Source organism: Ranitomeya variabilis, chromosome 4 (assembly GCF_051348905.1).
Source record: "Ranitomeya variabilis isolate aRanVar5 chromosome 4, aRanVar5.hap1, whole genome shotgun sequence".
Lineage (NCBI taxonomy): Eukaryota > Metazoa > Chordata > Amphibia > Anura > Dendrobatidae > Ranitomeya > Ranitomeya variabilis.
Genome location: NC_135235.1, coordinates 391,781,785 through 391,796,602, shown reverse-complemented (window position 1 = coordinate 391,796,602; position 14,818 = coordinate 391,781,785). Strand labels below are relative to the sequence as shown.

The following is a 14,818-nucleotide window of genomic DNA, read 5'->3' as shown; positions in this document are numbered from 1 at the left end:
ATCCGCGACCAATCCGCTGCGGATCCGCGGCCCATCCGCTGCGGATCCGCTGCGGATCCGCTGCCGATCCGCTGCGCATCCGCCTCCAATCCGCTGCGGATCCGCCGCCAATCCGCTGCGGATCCGCCGCCAATCCGCAGCGGATCCGCGGCCAATCCGCTGCGGATCCGCGGCCAATCCGCTGCGGATCCGCTGCCAATCCGCTGCGGATCCGCGGCCAATCCGCAGCGGATCCGCGGCCAATCCGCCGCGGATCCGCTGCCAATCCGCCGCGGATCCGCGGCCAATCCGCTGCGGATCCGCGGCCAATCCGCTGCGGATCCGCGGCCAATCCGCTGCGGATCCGCGACCAATCCGCTGCGGATCCGCGGCCCATCCGCTGCGGATCCGCTGCCGATCCGCTGCCGATCCGCTGCGCATCCGCCTCCAATCCGCTGCGGATCCGCCGCCAATCCGCTGCGGATCCGCCGCCAATCCGCAGCGGATCCGCCGCCAATCCGCTGCGGATCCGCGGCCAATCCGCTGCGGATCCGCGGCCAATCCGCTGCGGATCCGCAGCCAAATCCGCACTGTGTGCACATGCCATAACCCTACCCCTAACCCTACCCCTAGTTCTAACCCTAGTTCTAACCCTAACCCTAGTGGAAAAAGAAAAAAAAATATTTTCTTTATTTTATTATTGTCCCTACCTATGGGGGTGATAAAGGGGGGGGTTTATTTATTATTTTTTTATTTTGATCGCTGCGATAGAACCTACCACAGCGATCAAAATGTACTTGTAATGAATCTGCCGGCTGGCAGATTCGGCGGGCGCACTGCGCATGCGCCCGCCATTTTCCAAGATGGCGGTGCCCATGGAGAAGACGGCCGGACACCGGGAGGGACATCGAAGCTAGGTAAGTATGGGGGGGTGGGATCGGAACACGGGGGGGGGATCGGAGGACCGGGGGAGCGGACAAGAGGACCGGGGGAGCGGACAGGAGGGAGGAGGGGAGCGGACAGGAGATCGGGGCAGAAAGGACGACTGGGGGGGCGATCGGTGGGGTGGGGGTGGGCAGATCGGGGTCTCCAGCCATGGCGGATGCTATTGCAGCATCGGCCATGGCTGGATTGTAATATTTCACCATTTTCATAGGTGAAATATTACAAATCGCTCTGATTGGCTGTTTCACTTTCAACAGCCAATCAGAGCGATCGTAGCCACGGGGGGGTGAAGCCACCCCCCCTGGGCTGAAGTACCACTCCCCCTGTCTCTGCAGATCGGGTGAAAATGGAGTTAACCCTTTCACCCGATCTGCAGGGATGCGATCTTTCCATGACGCCACATAGGCGTCATGGGTCGGATTGGCACGGGTTTTCATGACGCCTACGTGGCGTCAAAGGTCGGGAAGGGGTTAAAGTCTTGTACTTTGGGACGGCCTGTGGGGGGGGTGTTTATGTGGTGCTCTGCTTAGGTATTCATCAGTATGGCTAATGACGGGTCACTGATCTTTCAGTGACCTGCCCCCTATTTTACATATTGCATATAATATTGTGGGGTTACAAAAAGAATATCTTCATCAGCAGTAGCATTATCGCGTTGCGCTGGAGAAAAAAAATTGGCTCCATCAAAATGGCGCCGGCGGTGCCGATAGATACTACTGCACAGGCACCACTATTTTGATTGAGGCAATTTTAGATTTCCTCTAGCAAAATTGTGGCGGCGCCTGCGCAGTAGCATCTAACGCATTCCGATAGATGCTACTGTGCCAGCGCCATTTTGATGGAGACAATTGTTTTTTTGTTTTTCTTTTTACACCATGATACTATAGGAATAAGGCATAAATGCATATAGGCATGTATCATGCTACTGAAAATGCACAGCTGGCGCCATTTTGATGAAGTTGAAGTTTTATTTTGTAACCCCACAACATTGTGTGCTGTATGTAAAATAGGGGGCAGGTGACTGAGGAATCAGCGACCTATTATAAGCCATACTGATGACTACCTAAGCAGACCACCACATGTAGACCCCCCCACCCCACAGGCCTCCCCGGAGCACGAGAATCTCATTAACTGAAATTAAAGGTTAAACAACCACAAGAAGATGGATTTCATCAACCACGGTATCAGTTTAATCAGTATAACGGCGCCATCCTGGCAATGTCTGTAGGTTACTTACTATGCACAATCCTGCTGACAGGTTCCCTTTTAGGCATCACCCACAACAAAGATGTGGCGTGACCAAAGCAGAAACCGACACAGATGTTACAATTTACGTATTGTTAAATAGAGAGCCAGAAGTCTAGAATTAATACAAATGGAAATTCCCTTGAAATGTTTTATTATTTTTTCACCTCTCTGACCAGAATTATTCCTGAAGATGGAAAATGACGGGAAGAACAGAACTGAAAGGATCTTAAATCTTACCCTTGAGATCATCTGCCTATTGACTGGAAAGGTGAGTGATTTTGAGAATTATTTTCCATGCCATTACTTTTACACCTGTTAATAAATTAGAGACATGAGTGGTGATGTGAGGGCTCCTGGGAATTACATTAGTTCTCATCTACATATATAATCGCCAGTTGGGACTTCCGGACGCTGTCCCCGAATCCCATAAGGCACCGCGGCAGTGTCACACGTAAGTGACACACACGTGTGCCAGTGACACTTGCGCAAGGCCACGATCTGCGCTTGTGCAAGTGACATTCACGTCACCGCAATTCCTGCGCATGCGTCGTAACAGCCACAACTGTGCGCTCTACCCACGTATGTGCGGTAACGACACTGCTATTACTGCGCCTGTGTCGGGAATAGCGGTGACATCTGTTTTACTTGTGCAGCCACAGTAACAGCCTTACGGCCACGAACTGCAAGTGACAGATATACGTCACCGCTACTCCCCGTAAAAGCCATAACTGCACTGTGTGCCCGTGCATACTTACTTACGATTTTTGATTTACCTCACGCAGCACAAACTTCTCCAAAGTCCCATACTGTGTATCAATTTTGTCTACTATCTGAGACACAAAAATACTGTCTACCACTGGTATGTACATAGTTCATACCACTGAGGCACTGCTTCTGGATTTGCCATTTTAAGTGTACTCAACAAAAAAATAACTGCAAATATTTGGCCTCATCACCATTACGGCCCAAAGAAAGCCAGTACCACGCCAATATATATGTTGTTTTTATTTCCTCAGCCAGCAGCAAATTCACCACAGTCCCATATTGTATAACAATTGTGTCTACTATCTGAGACACACAACTACTCTCTACTACTGGTATGTACATACTTCATAGCACTGAGGCACTGCTTATGGATTTGCCATTTTAACTGTACTCAAAAAAATTTAATAAAACATTTTGGCCTTATCACCATTACGGCAAAAAGAAAGCCAGTACCATGGCAATAAATACGTTCTTTTTATTACCTCAGCCAGCAGCAGTGAATTCTGACAGCTCCACATACACGATTGTTTTTTACAAATCTACATAACTGTTAATTTCACCTCACTCCCGATGCGATAGCATTGGGTCTATTTCTAGTTAGATATAAGGAGCAGCATGGTGTATTTTATATAAGCATTAGGGCTGTAATATACACAGCTAATGAAAAAATATTCATTGGATGGATCATAAATGAGTGAAAATCTATTCCATTCATCGGAATAGGGTTATTTCTGCAGCAGGCACGTGTATGTTTGCTCGAATCAAATGAAAAGGCCTAAAGGAGCTGTTGTGCAAGGACCATGCTACCTGGACTGGCTACTGGACTCCTGGCCTGAACTTGACAGCCTCATTGGTGGATACAGTGCCTTGAAAAAGTATTCATACCCTATGACCTTTCCCACATTTATTTTTCACAGTACACCCACAAACTTAAATGTTTTTTGGAGGATTTTATGTGATATACCAACACAAAAGTAGCAAGCATTTGTGAAGTGTAAAAGGAAATGATACATATATATATTTTGAAAAATATAATTGTGACGTGCATTTGTATTTAGCCCCTTGTAGTCTGATATTGCTAAATAAAATCCTGTGTTACCAATTGCCTACAGAAATCGCATAGTTAGTAAATTAAGTCAACCTGTGTGTGATTTAGTGGAAATTTTTATTGTATTTTCATACATATAGGAATTAATTGAGACCTGGGTATTTGATAAGCCAGGCACTAGCCGTGCCTCTTATATTCCCAAAGAACAGACCAAAACACAAAGTGCAACGCATATGTTTCCGCTTCTTTATCCTCCAATGCAGAAGATCCTGGAACTCACCATTAGGATCATTGAGCTGCTGACTGGAGAGGTGAGAGCTGCTGGGGCATTATACCGTAACACAAGGGATAATGTGTGTGGATAATGACTGTATCATTGTGTGTCAGATTCCTGTAAGGTGTCAGGATGTCGCCGTCTATTTCTCCATGGAGGAGTGGGAGTATTTAGAAGCACACAAGGATCTGTACAGTGACATTGCGATGGAGAATTGCCAGCCCCTCACATTGGCAGGTAATGAATATTTCAAATATTTTAGCTCTCATTTATTATATCTGACTATATCATGTAGGGACTACTTTTATTTTTCCACATCTTTTTGCATTCAAGTGACTGAGGTGAATACAGTCAAGCACACATCCATTCAATCTCCATAGACATGCGTTGGTAGGAAATCCAAAGAAGACAAGAACCAAAAAAAAGGCATAAATACACAAAAGTCATAAACTTTATTAACTAGTTGACTTAATGGCAAAGATGATAAAGTAAGATATAATAAAGGAGAATGCGGGACACAGAAATACCTCCACCCTCACCAAAACCAGGTTGTCAAATAACGCGAAAGACCATCTTGGGCTCTGCCAATTCATGTATATCAAGGAGAATAAGAAGCCTAATGTGTGTGTGTGTGTGTGTGTGTGTGTGTGTGTGTGTGTGTATATATATATATATACAGGGGTTGGACAAAATAATGGAAACACCTGGCAACATCAAAAAAGTTAGTTTAATATGGTGTAGGTGCACCTTTTGCGGAGATTACAGCCTCAATTCTCCGAGGTATGGATTCATACAAGGTGTGAATTGTTTCCAAAGGAATTTTAGTCCATTCTGCAGTTAAAACACCCTCCAGTTCTTTGAGTGACGATGGCGGCGGAAATCGATGTCTAACTTTAATCTCTAAAATCGACTATAAATGCTCAATAATGTTGAGGTTTGGGGATTGTGGGGGCCAGATGAGATGCTCAACTTCATTAGAATGTTCCTCATGCCATGCTTTTTTTTTTTTTTAAATTCGTTTATTAGTTGCAAAATAAATCATACAATACACACATTTGCATTCGTGTCCATCATTATCCATTATAACATAAAATGCAAATAATTACAATGCATCATCACGTCTGGAGTATTACAAGGGTAACAAATGGTGCATGTCAATCACTAGTATCCTATTGTATAACCTTAACTACATTAACTACTAAAAGAACGCCGCCAAAAGAAAATTCCGTATAAATTTCACCCTGTAAGCAATGCCCCCAAAACCACGGACCCTACTTCTTACCAATATATATTAAATTGTTATAGATTATAGAGTGTGGTGAGAGGAGTTCCATCTGCCCCATATTTTCTCAAATTTATCTGGACATCCTCTATTCTGATATAATGTCCGTTCATACGGGATAATTGAGTTCACTAAATCAACCCAAGCTCTAAGAGATGGGCAAGAACCACCCATCCATTGCAGCGCCAGTACCTTTCGCACCATAAACAGTGTCTCTCGCAGAAAAATCCCAGTGTAGTGATCCCAGGTTTCCGCATCCCACACCCCAAATAAACAGATCAATGGCTCAAGTGGGACAGGGTTCGACAACAAGGATGTCAATAATGTCGTCACCTCTTTCCAATAATGAAAGATAACAGGACATCTCCAAATCATATGAATGAAATCCGCATCACTGGAATGACATCTCAGACAATCTGACGAATGGAGACGACCCATTTTAAAAAGGCGAGTCGGGGTCAGATAGGATTGGTATATAATGTACAATTGAGTCATTCTATTATTGATTAATGGGGAAACTTTAGTTGGAGATTCCAAAATATCGACCCATTCTTCCCCCAATGTATCTGGAAGAAGCCCCTCCCATTTCCCCTTAATAGAATCTATAATAGACCCCCTCCTATGGATAACAAATAGGTATATAAAGAGGAAATAAGTCCTTGAGGACCTTTTGAATTGAGAATGCCTATTAAAGGTAAAGATGAAGTAGCTCGACCTGTACCCATATTTCGCATGTGCGATTGAAAAGCTGATCTTAATTGTAAATAGCGGAAAAATTGAGACCTCGGGATATTGTAAGTATTTTGTAATTGTTCAAAGGAGGTAAAAATCCCCTGGTTATGTATATTACCTACTGAGAGAACACCATGCGATATCCAAAATTCCGTGGACGGGTGGCCCAATAATCCCGGAAAATAACTGTTATTCCACAATGGCATTTCCGCTACCGTGTTTCCCCGATAGTAAGACACCCCCGATAGTAAGACGTAGTGGGGGTTTTAGCGGGGTCGGCTAATGTAAGACGCACCCCGAAAGTAAGACATAGTAAACTGTACGTTGGAAAAATATAAGCCATAGTACCGGTACCTTTTGCTGCATTACCGTATTTTTCCGCTGCCCAGAATCAGAGCTGGGAAACCATGTGGTCCCGATGATTAAGTGCAGTGAATATTCATTAGCGGCTCCCCGCCCACCGACCAGCTGAGCAGTGAGGCGGGAGCAGCAAATGAATGCTGCACTTAAGCAGGGACACACATGGCTTCCTCAGCTGCTGATTCCTGCTGGGGAGATTTGTGTGTCCGGGGGAGGAGGAGGCAGCAGCAGGGGCCAGGAGATCGCTGCATACCTGCCTGCCATGCTCGGACGTCGAGTATTGTGCACACACAGGACCTGTGATGATGTAAGAAGTGGGCGGGCTGGAGCGTCACATGGCAGCTCAGAGCCCTCCCTCTTCTTGACATCATCACAGGTCCTTCAGGCTCTCCACTAGAATCTGCAGCTTCCTCATAACCTGTGTTGTGGAAAGGCAACAAGAGGGAGGTCCAGGGGCCGCCGGAGAGGTGAGTATATCCATATTTTTTATTTTAATTCTTTATTTTACACATTAATATGGATCCCAGGGCCTGAAGGAGAGTTTCCTCTCCTTCAGACCCTGGGAACCATCCAGGATACCTTCCGATACTTGTGTCCCATTGACTTGCATGGGTATCGGTATCGGCGATATCCGATACTTTTTGGATATCGGCCGATACCATCCGATACCGATACCTTTGAGTATCGGAAGGTATCGCTCAACACTACTTACGGCGCAATCGCAATATACGGCGCAATTTTCCAATATAAGACATACCCCGAAAGTAAGACATAGTGGGACTTTTGAGTGGTAAAAGAATGTAGGACACTGTCTTACTTTCGGGGAAACACGGTACTATATTTAGTTATTTTTTTAATTTGCCTCCATATTGATCGTGCCAACCGGAGCAAAGGCAGCAGACGAGGAACACCAACCCTCTCCAGTTCTAGAAACCCCAATGGACAATCAATCCTGGCAGAATAAAGCAAATGGCTCTCAGAGTTAGGAAGAGAGTTATTGGGCATCCATTTATTTATCATTTTAGCCTGCCCGGCAAGATAATATAAATAGAAGTCCGGAGCCGCCCCGCCCCCCTGTTTCGGTCTCTGCAGAGCAGATAGCCTAACTTTAGGCCTAGTTTTCCCCCATATGAAAGACGTAGGTAAGGAATTTAGAGTCGCAAAGAGGGATTTAGGTAAAGGGACAGCACTGTGTTGAAAGCAGTAACTTAATTTGGGGAGCAGTTTCATTTTGATCAGATTGATACGACCAGCTACAGAAAGCCGGATTTTATCCCAAGTAGCAAATTTTCATTTAACCAGATCCAATAATGGGTAGATATTAAATTGTAAATCAAGTTGACTATGTTGAGACATATGGATTCCCAGATATTTGAAATTGGAGACGATGGGCAACGACGAGAGAGTTTCGAGACGTGACATTGGGGTATGAGAAAGAGGCATCAGGGCAGACTTATCCCAATTTATATAAAGACGGGAGAATTTGCTAAATTTGTCTATAATCGTTATTACTTTTGGTAACGTATACTCTGTTTGATCCATAAACACCACCATATCATCAGCATAAAGACCAATAATGTCTACTCGATCCGCAATGTGTATCCCCTTGATGTCAATGGAGGACCTCATCTGTATTGCCAGAGCCTCTATCGCCAAGGCAAATAGAGCAGGGGAGAGAGGGCATCCTTGGCGAGTTCCTCTATGTAACGAAAAAGGCTCGGATATTGAGCCATTCACAACCATACGCGCCCTGGGTTTCGCATATAATGTACCTATCCCTCTCAGAAATTTGTCCCCAAAACCGTACCTCCGCAAACATGCAGAGAGGAAGGACCACTCAAGGGAATCAAAAGCTTTGGCTGCGTCCAGCGATGCCAATGCCCACTTATTATCTGACTCCAGAGAGCTATATTGGATGACCGACTGAACCCGCCTAATATTGATGGAAGTACTTTTCCCAGGCATAAAGCCAGTTTGGTCCGAGTGTATAAGATCTAAAATGATCGTATTCAGCCTGGTGGCCAAAATTTTAGTAAAGATTTTATAATCTACGTTCACTAGAGATATTGGTCGATACGATCCACAATCTAGAGGACCCTTCCCCTCTTTCCTGAGCACAATAATGTTGGCATCATAAAACGTTTCAGGCACAGACTCTCCCTCCCATATTCCCCTGAATACCTTCAATAGAAGCGGTGCTAACTTATCTCGGTATTTTCCTCATGCCATGCTTTAACGATTCTAGCTGTATGAATTGGTGCATTATCATCCTGAAAGATGGCGTTCCCCTCCGGGAACAGTGCTTGAACCATTGGATGCACTTGGTCGCCCAAAATGCCTAAATAATCTCGGCTGTTAATTCTTCCATGAAGGGATATCATTGGCCCGGCGGATCTCCACGAAATAGCACCCCAGGTCATCACAGAACCTCCGCCATGTTTTACGGTTGGGAGAAGGCAGTCTGGATGGAATGCTTCTTTCGGCTGTCTCCAAACGTACACTCGGCCGGAGGTCGGAAATAGGGTAAACGATGATTCGTCTGAGAATATCACGTTTCCACTGCTCAAGGGACCAATTCTGGAGGTTTCTACACCACTCTAAACACTTGGAAACATTTGTCATTGAGAGCAGCGGTTTTCTAATTGCAGCTCTTCCGTGGAATCCAGATTTGTGCAGCTCCCAACAAACAGTTTTCGTGGAAACTGGGTTCTGTAGGTGTTCATTGAGCTCAGCAGTGATTTTAGAGCCGTGGTCTTGCGATCCTCTCTCACAGTTCGCTTTAGAGTCCGACGGTCTCTCTCAGTCAACTTCGACTTTTGGCCGGACCTGTGCTTTGCTGCGGACATTTTTCCTTCTCTTTCAAATACAGTCATTACTTTGGAGACAGTACCTCTTGACACGCCAAGCATTCGTGCACTTTCTGTTACGCTAGCGCCTGCCATACGAGCACCAACAATTTGGCCTCTTTGAAAATCCGAGAGGTCTGCCATTGATATCAGGTTCTCATCAATGTTCTTACAATTATGCTAAACAAACAGTTAATTTACATACATATATAACATAACACTAATAATCAACTACAAAACATCACCATATTTCACGGATTGCATGTTTATCACATGTTCGAAGATTATGATGCCAAAACGTTAGGTGTTTCCATCATTTCGTCCAACCCCTGTGTGTGTGTATATATATATATATATATATATATATATATATATATATATATATATAAAAATCTCTTCTGTGAAATCAAACTGTCCACTTAGCACAATCAATTTCACATGCTGTTGTGCAAATGGAATAGATATAAGATGGAGATTTTTGGCAATTATCAAGACACACTCAGTAAAGGAGTGGTTCTGCAGGTGGGGACCGCAGACCACATCTCAATACCATTGCTTTCTGGCTGATGTTTTGATCACTTTTGAATGTTGGTTGTGCTTTTACACTCGTGGTATCATGAGACGGACTCTACAACCTACACAAGTGGCTCAGGTAGTGCAGCTCATCCAGGATGGCACATCAATGCGAGCTGTGACAAGAAGGTTTGCTATGTCTGTCAGCGTAGTGTCCAGAGGCTGGAGGCGCTACCAGAAGGCAGGCCAGTACACCAGGAGACATGGAGGGGGACCGTAGGAGGGCAACAACCCAGCAGCAGGATCGCTACCTCAGCCTTTGTGCAAGGAGGAATAGGAGGAGCACTGCCAGAGCCCTGCAAAATGACCTCCAGCAGGCCACAAATGTGCATTTGTCTGCACAAACGGTTAGAAACCGACTCCATGAGGATGGTCTGAGTGCCCGACGTCCACACATGGGAGTTGTGCTCACAGCCCAACACCATGCAAGACACTTGGCATTTGCCACTGGCGCCCTGTGCTCTTCACAGATGAAAGCAGGTTCACACTGAGCATATGTGACAGACGTGACCGAGTCTGGAGACGCCGTGGAGAGCGATCTGCTGCCTGCATCATCCTTCAGCATGACCAGTTTGGCAGTGGGTCAGTAATGGTGTGGGGTGGCATTTCTTTGCAGGGCCGCTGTGCCCTCCATGTGCTTGCCAGAGGTAGCCTGACTGCCATTAGGTACCGAGATCATATCCTCAGACCCCTTGTGAGACCATATGCTGGAGCGGTTGGCCCTGGGTTCCTCCTAATGCAGGACAATGCCAGACCTCATGTGGCTGGAGTGCGTCAGCAGTTCCTGCAAGATGAAGGCATTAAAGCTATGGACTGGCCCACCCGTTCCCCGGACCTGAATCCGATTGAACACATCAGGGACATCATGTCTCCCACCAGACTGTCCAGGAGTTGCTTTAGTCCAGGTCTGGGAGGAGATCCCTCAGGAGACCATTCCCCGCCTCATCAGGAGCATGCCCAGGCGTTGTAGGGAGATCATACAGGCACGTGGAGGCCACACACACTACTGAGCATCATTTCCTTGTCTTGAGGCATTTCCACTGAAGTTGGATCAGCCTGTAACTTCATTTTCCACTTTGATTTTGAGCATCATTCCAACTCCAGACCTCCGTGGGATATTGGCTGGGATTTACGTAGATCATTTTTAGGTTTTATTGTTCTAAACACGTTCCACTATGTAATGAATAAAGATTTACAACTGGATTATTTCATTCAGTGATATCTAGGATGTGGGATTTTAGTGTTCTCTTTATTTTTTTTGAGCAGTGTATATATACACTCACCGGCCACTTTATTAGGTACACCTGTCCAACTTCTTGTTAACACTTAATTTCTAATCAGCCAATCACATGGCGGCAACTCAGTGCATTTAGGCATGTAGACATGGTCAAGACAATCTCCTGCAGTTCAAACCGAGCATCAGTATGGGGAAGAAAGGTGATTTGAGTGCCTTTGAACGTGGCATGGTTGTTGGTGCCAGAAGGGCTGGTCTGAGTATTTCAGAAACTGCTGATCTACTGGGATTTTCACGCACAACCATCTCTAGGGTTTACAGAGAATGGTCCGAAAAAGAAAAACCAGTGAGCGGCAGTTCTGTGGGCGGAAATGCCTTGTTGATGCCAGAGGTCAGAGGAGAATGGGCAGACTGGTTCGAGCTGATAGAAAGGCAACAGTGACTCAAATCGCCACCCGTTACAACCAAGGTAGGCCTAAGAGCATCTCTGAACGCACAGTGCGTCGAACTTTGAGGCAGATGGGCTACAGCAGCAGAAGACCACACCGGGTACCACTCCTTTCAGCTAAGAACAGGAAACTGAGGCTACAATTTGTACAAGCTCATCGAAATTGGACAGTAGAAGATTGGAAAAACGTTGCTTGGTCTGATGAGTCTCGATTTCTGCTGCGACATTCGGATGGTAGGGTCAGAATTTGGCGTAAACAACATGAAAGCATGGATCCATCCTGCCTTGTATGGAGCATCTTTGGGATGTGCAGCCGACAAATCTGCGGCAACTGTGTGATGCCATCATGTCAATATGGACCAAAATCTCTGAGGAATGCTTCCAGCACCTTGTTGAATCTATGCCACGAAGAATTGAGGCAGTTCTGAAGGCAAAAGGGGGTCCAACCCGTTACTAGCATGGTGTACCTAATAAAGTGGCCGGTGAGTGTACAGCCACAATGCAGACAGCTGGAGATATAATAATACATTGTAAATTATAAAAACTTGGAATTAGCGATGAGGGGGTCGGACAATAATCAAATTTGCTTGTTCACTCAGATTTTTACAGGAAATACAATTTGCAGAGAGGTTTTTTTCCGTGAGTTTATACTTCTGTTATTCTCTGGGAACTGAAACGATCCCAGAGCATAAATAAGGGACGTTAATGTAAACATTTGAAAAAATACTTATGCCTTCGTTGCATCACATCTCTGTTTCTGTGCTCTCTATAGGTCGGGTCTTCTGGGCGTGAGTTAACTAACCATGCAAAGTTTCCACTGGGGCCTGTTGTCACATCCCTGTGTTCACAGGTCCCAGAGTTTGCACAGTGAACTCCGGAGCTTGCTCATGGGCAGAATCCCACATAGAGTGAACATTGGACCAGAAAGGCAACACAGTTGAGGACCAGACAGTGGATAGGGCGCAGCAGGGTGTTAAAGATAGGTGGGAATAAAGGTGATAAATTTGACCATCTCTAATTGTTTGAAATAGTCACAGTAACAAATTTCTTCCTAATTTTGTTTTTCCTTTTCTGTATAAAGATGCAAACGGTAAATGGACCTTCTCTATTAAGGAAGAACCGTTGTCATGTAATGGAGGAAATGTAATAGACCCTGATATGACGCAGAATCTCAGAAGCTTTGATTTGCCTGCTGATCATATATCTCATGGCACAACACAAAGGAAGGGAGAATCAGTTTCATGGAAGAAAGATATTACCGAGTCAGATACTGATATCTTTCTAAATAATACAGCACCTTATCATGTACCTCATATTGCATTAAAATCAATCTCCTATGTAGAAGAGAAACTGGTCAGTGCTGACAAGCATGCAAATATCTCTCAAAGGGATTATATACCTACATACAGTAGGGAAGCCATGGTTCCCTATAAAGAAGTAGATCTCATTGGATCAAACTCTTTTCCTCTTTTCAAACACTTTCAAAATACAGCTGCTACCATGAACAGACATAAAAAGAATTGTGAAATCCATTCACCTAAACAAAAAACTTTTATGTGCTCCGAATGTGGCAAGAGTTTCAAATGTAATGCTAAGCTTTCCCTCCACTTAAGAATACACACAGGGGAAAAGCCATATTCTTGCTCTGTTTGTGGAAAAACGTTTGCTAATGGCTCAAATCTGAACAGACACCAAAGAATTCACACAGGAGAGAAACCATATTCTTGCTCAGAGTGCGGGAAGAGTTTCACCAACACGTCAACTCTTGTGAAACATAAAAGAATTCACACAGGAGAGAAACCATTTTGTTGCACAGAATGCGGGAAATATTTTCTGTGTCGGTCAAACCTAATTGCTCACCATAGATGTCACACTGGAGAGAAGCCATATTCTTGTTTTAAGTGTGGGAAAAGGTTTATCAGTAGCTCTCATCTTGTCATACATAAAAGAACTCACACAGGGGAGAAGCCGTATTCATGTTCAACTTGTGGGAAATGTTTCACTAATACTTCTGACCTTGCAAAACATCGAAGACTTCACAGGGAAGATAAACCATTTTCGTGTGTGGAATGTGAGAAAAGTTTTAAAAGTACTTCTGCCTTGGCTAAACACAAAATTGTTCATACAAAGTAAAAGCAATATACTTTTACACAATGCGAAAATGTTTTCAAAGATGGTCTCGACTATTAAAACATCAGGCAACTCAAAAAAAAAAAGAGATGGTGTTTGTAGAGTTAGAGGTTGTCATATGTTTGGTATAAAATTATTACTGATACAACTAATATTACTAGCTTTTTAAAATGTGCTGAAATTGTAAGTAACATAGCATATGCAAAAGAAAAGGCAAATAATAGCAAAGTACAGGGGTTGAACACATTGCAATCCTGTAACATAGAAAACTTTAAATGATAGTTGCTGCTGTAAAAGGATTGTATATGGATCGCAAGTGAGAAAACAAATCGTCCCGCTTCTCTTGATGAAACGCTGACTTTTTTTCATAAATACGATCGTGTGAACCTAGCCATACAATGTAAGTCTATGGAGTTTCAGAACGAGGCTCCATAGACTTACATTATAAAAGCCACTTCTAGCTCATAGAGCGGCAGTGTTACCCAAAAAAGTCAGAAAATCGGTGACATTACTCAGAAAGGAAGATGAATGCACTGGATACTGGAAAAGGCAATGGTAAGTGTCCATATTAACACATGCAAATTGCCTATTCAGAGAGGAAGAGGACTTGAACTCTATTGCCACCTATTGGAAGTAGCAATCCTAAAAGTCAATATGGACCCGATAACAAGCCTTGCCATATGACTTAGGATAAAAGCAAAACCAGAATCTCAATTTGCAGACAGTGTTTCAGGGTTCTGCCCCTCGTCAGTGCAAAGTATGAGATCTGATTTGGGGAGGTGAGAGACTAAGAGGTTATCGACTACTTTTTTATTCATCAATGTCTGACCGGTCAGGGTCCGACACCCAGCACCCCTGCCGATCAGCTGTTCTCCGTGTTGGCGGCCACTCTCCAGAACTGCTCGATTGTGGAGTTGCCCAGTCTTCTGATAGTACTCTGCTTCGGCCACTATT

The 14,818-nt window shown here is 44.6% G+C and overlaps 1 protein-coding gene across 2 annotated transcripts in view; it reads left to right on the top strand.

The window, feature by feature from the left end:
* The window catches only part of LOC143767176 (gastrula zinc finger protein XlCGF66.1-like), a 37,003-nt gene extending 22,736 nt beyond the window's left edge, over positions 1 to 14,267 (top strand). For both annotated transcript variants that reach the window (XM_077255268.1, XM_077255267.1), the window contains exons 2-5: positions 2,349 to 2,440; positions 4,126 to 4,296; positions 4,373 to 4,496; positions 12,816 to 14,267. In XM_077255268.1, coding sequence (XP_077111383.1) covers positions 2,363 to 2,440; positions 4,126 to 4,296; positions 4,373 to 4,496; positions 12,816 to 13,867 — 1,425 coding nt within the window. In that variant the 5' untranslated portion in view covers positions 2,349 to 2,362 and the 3' untranslated portion in view covers positions 13,868 to 14,267. The remainder of the gene's footprint in view (positions 1 to 2,348; positions 2,441 to 4,125; positions 4,297 to 4,372; positions 4,497 to 12,815) is intronic.
* The last annotated feature ends 551 nt before the right edge of the window (positions 14,268 to 14,818 follow it).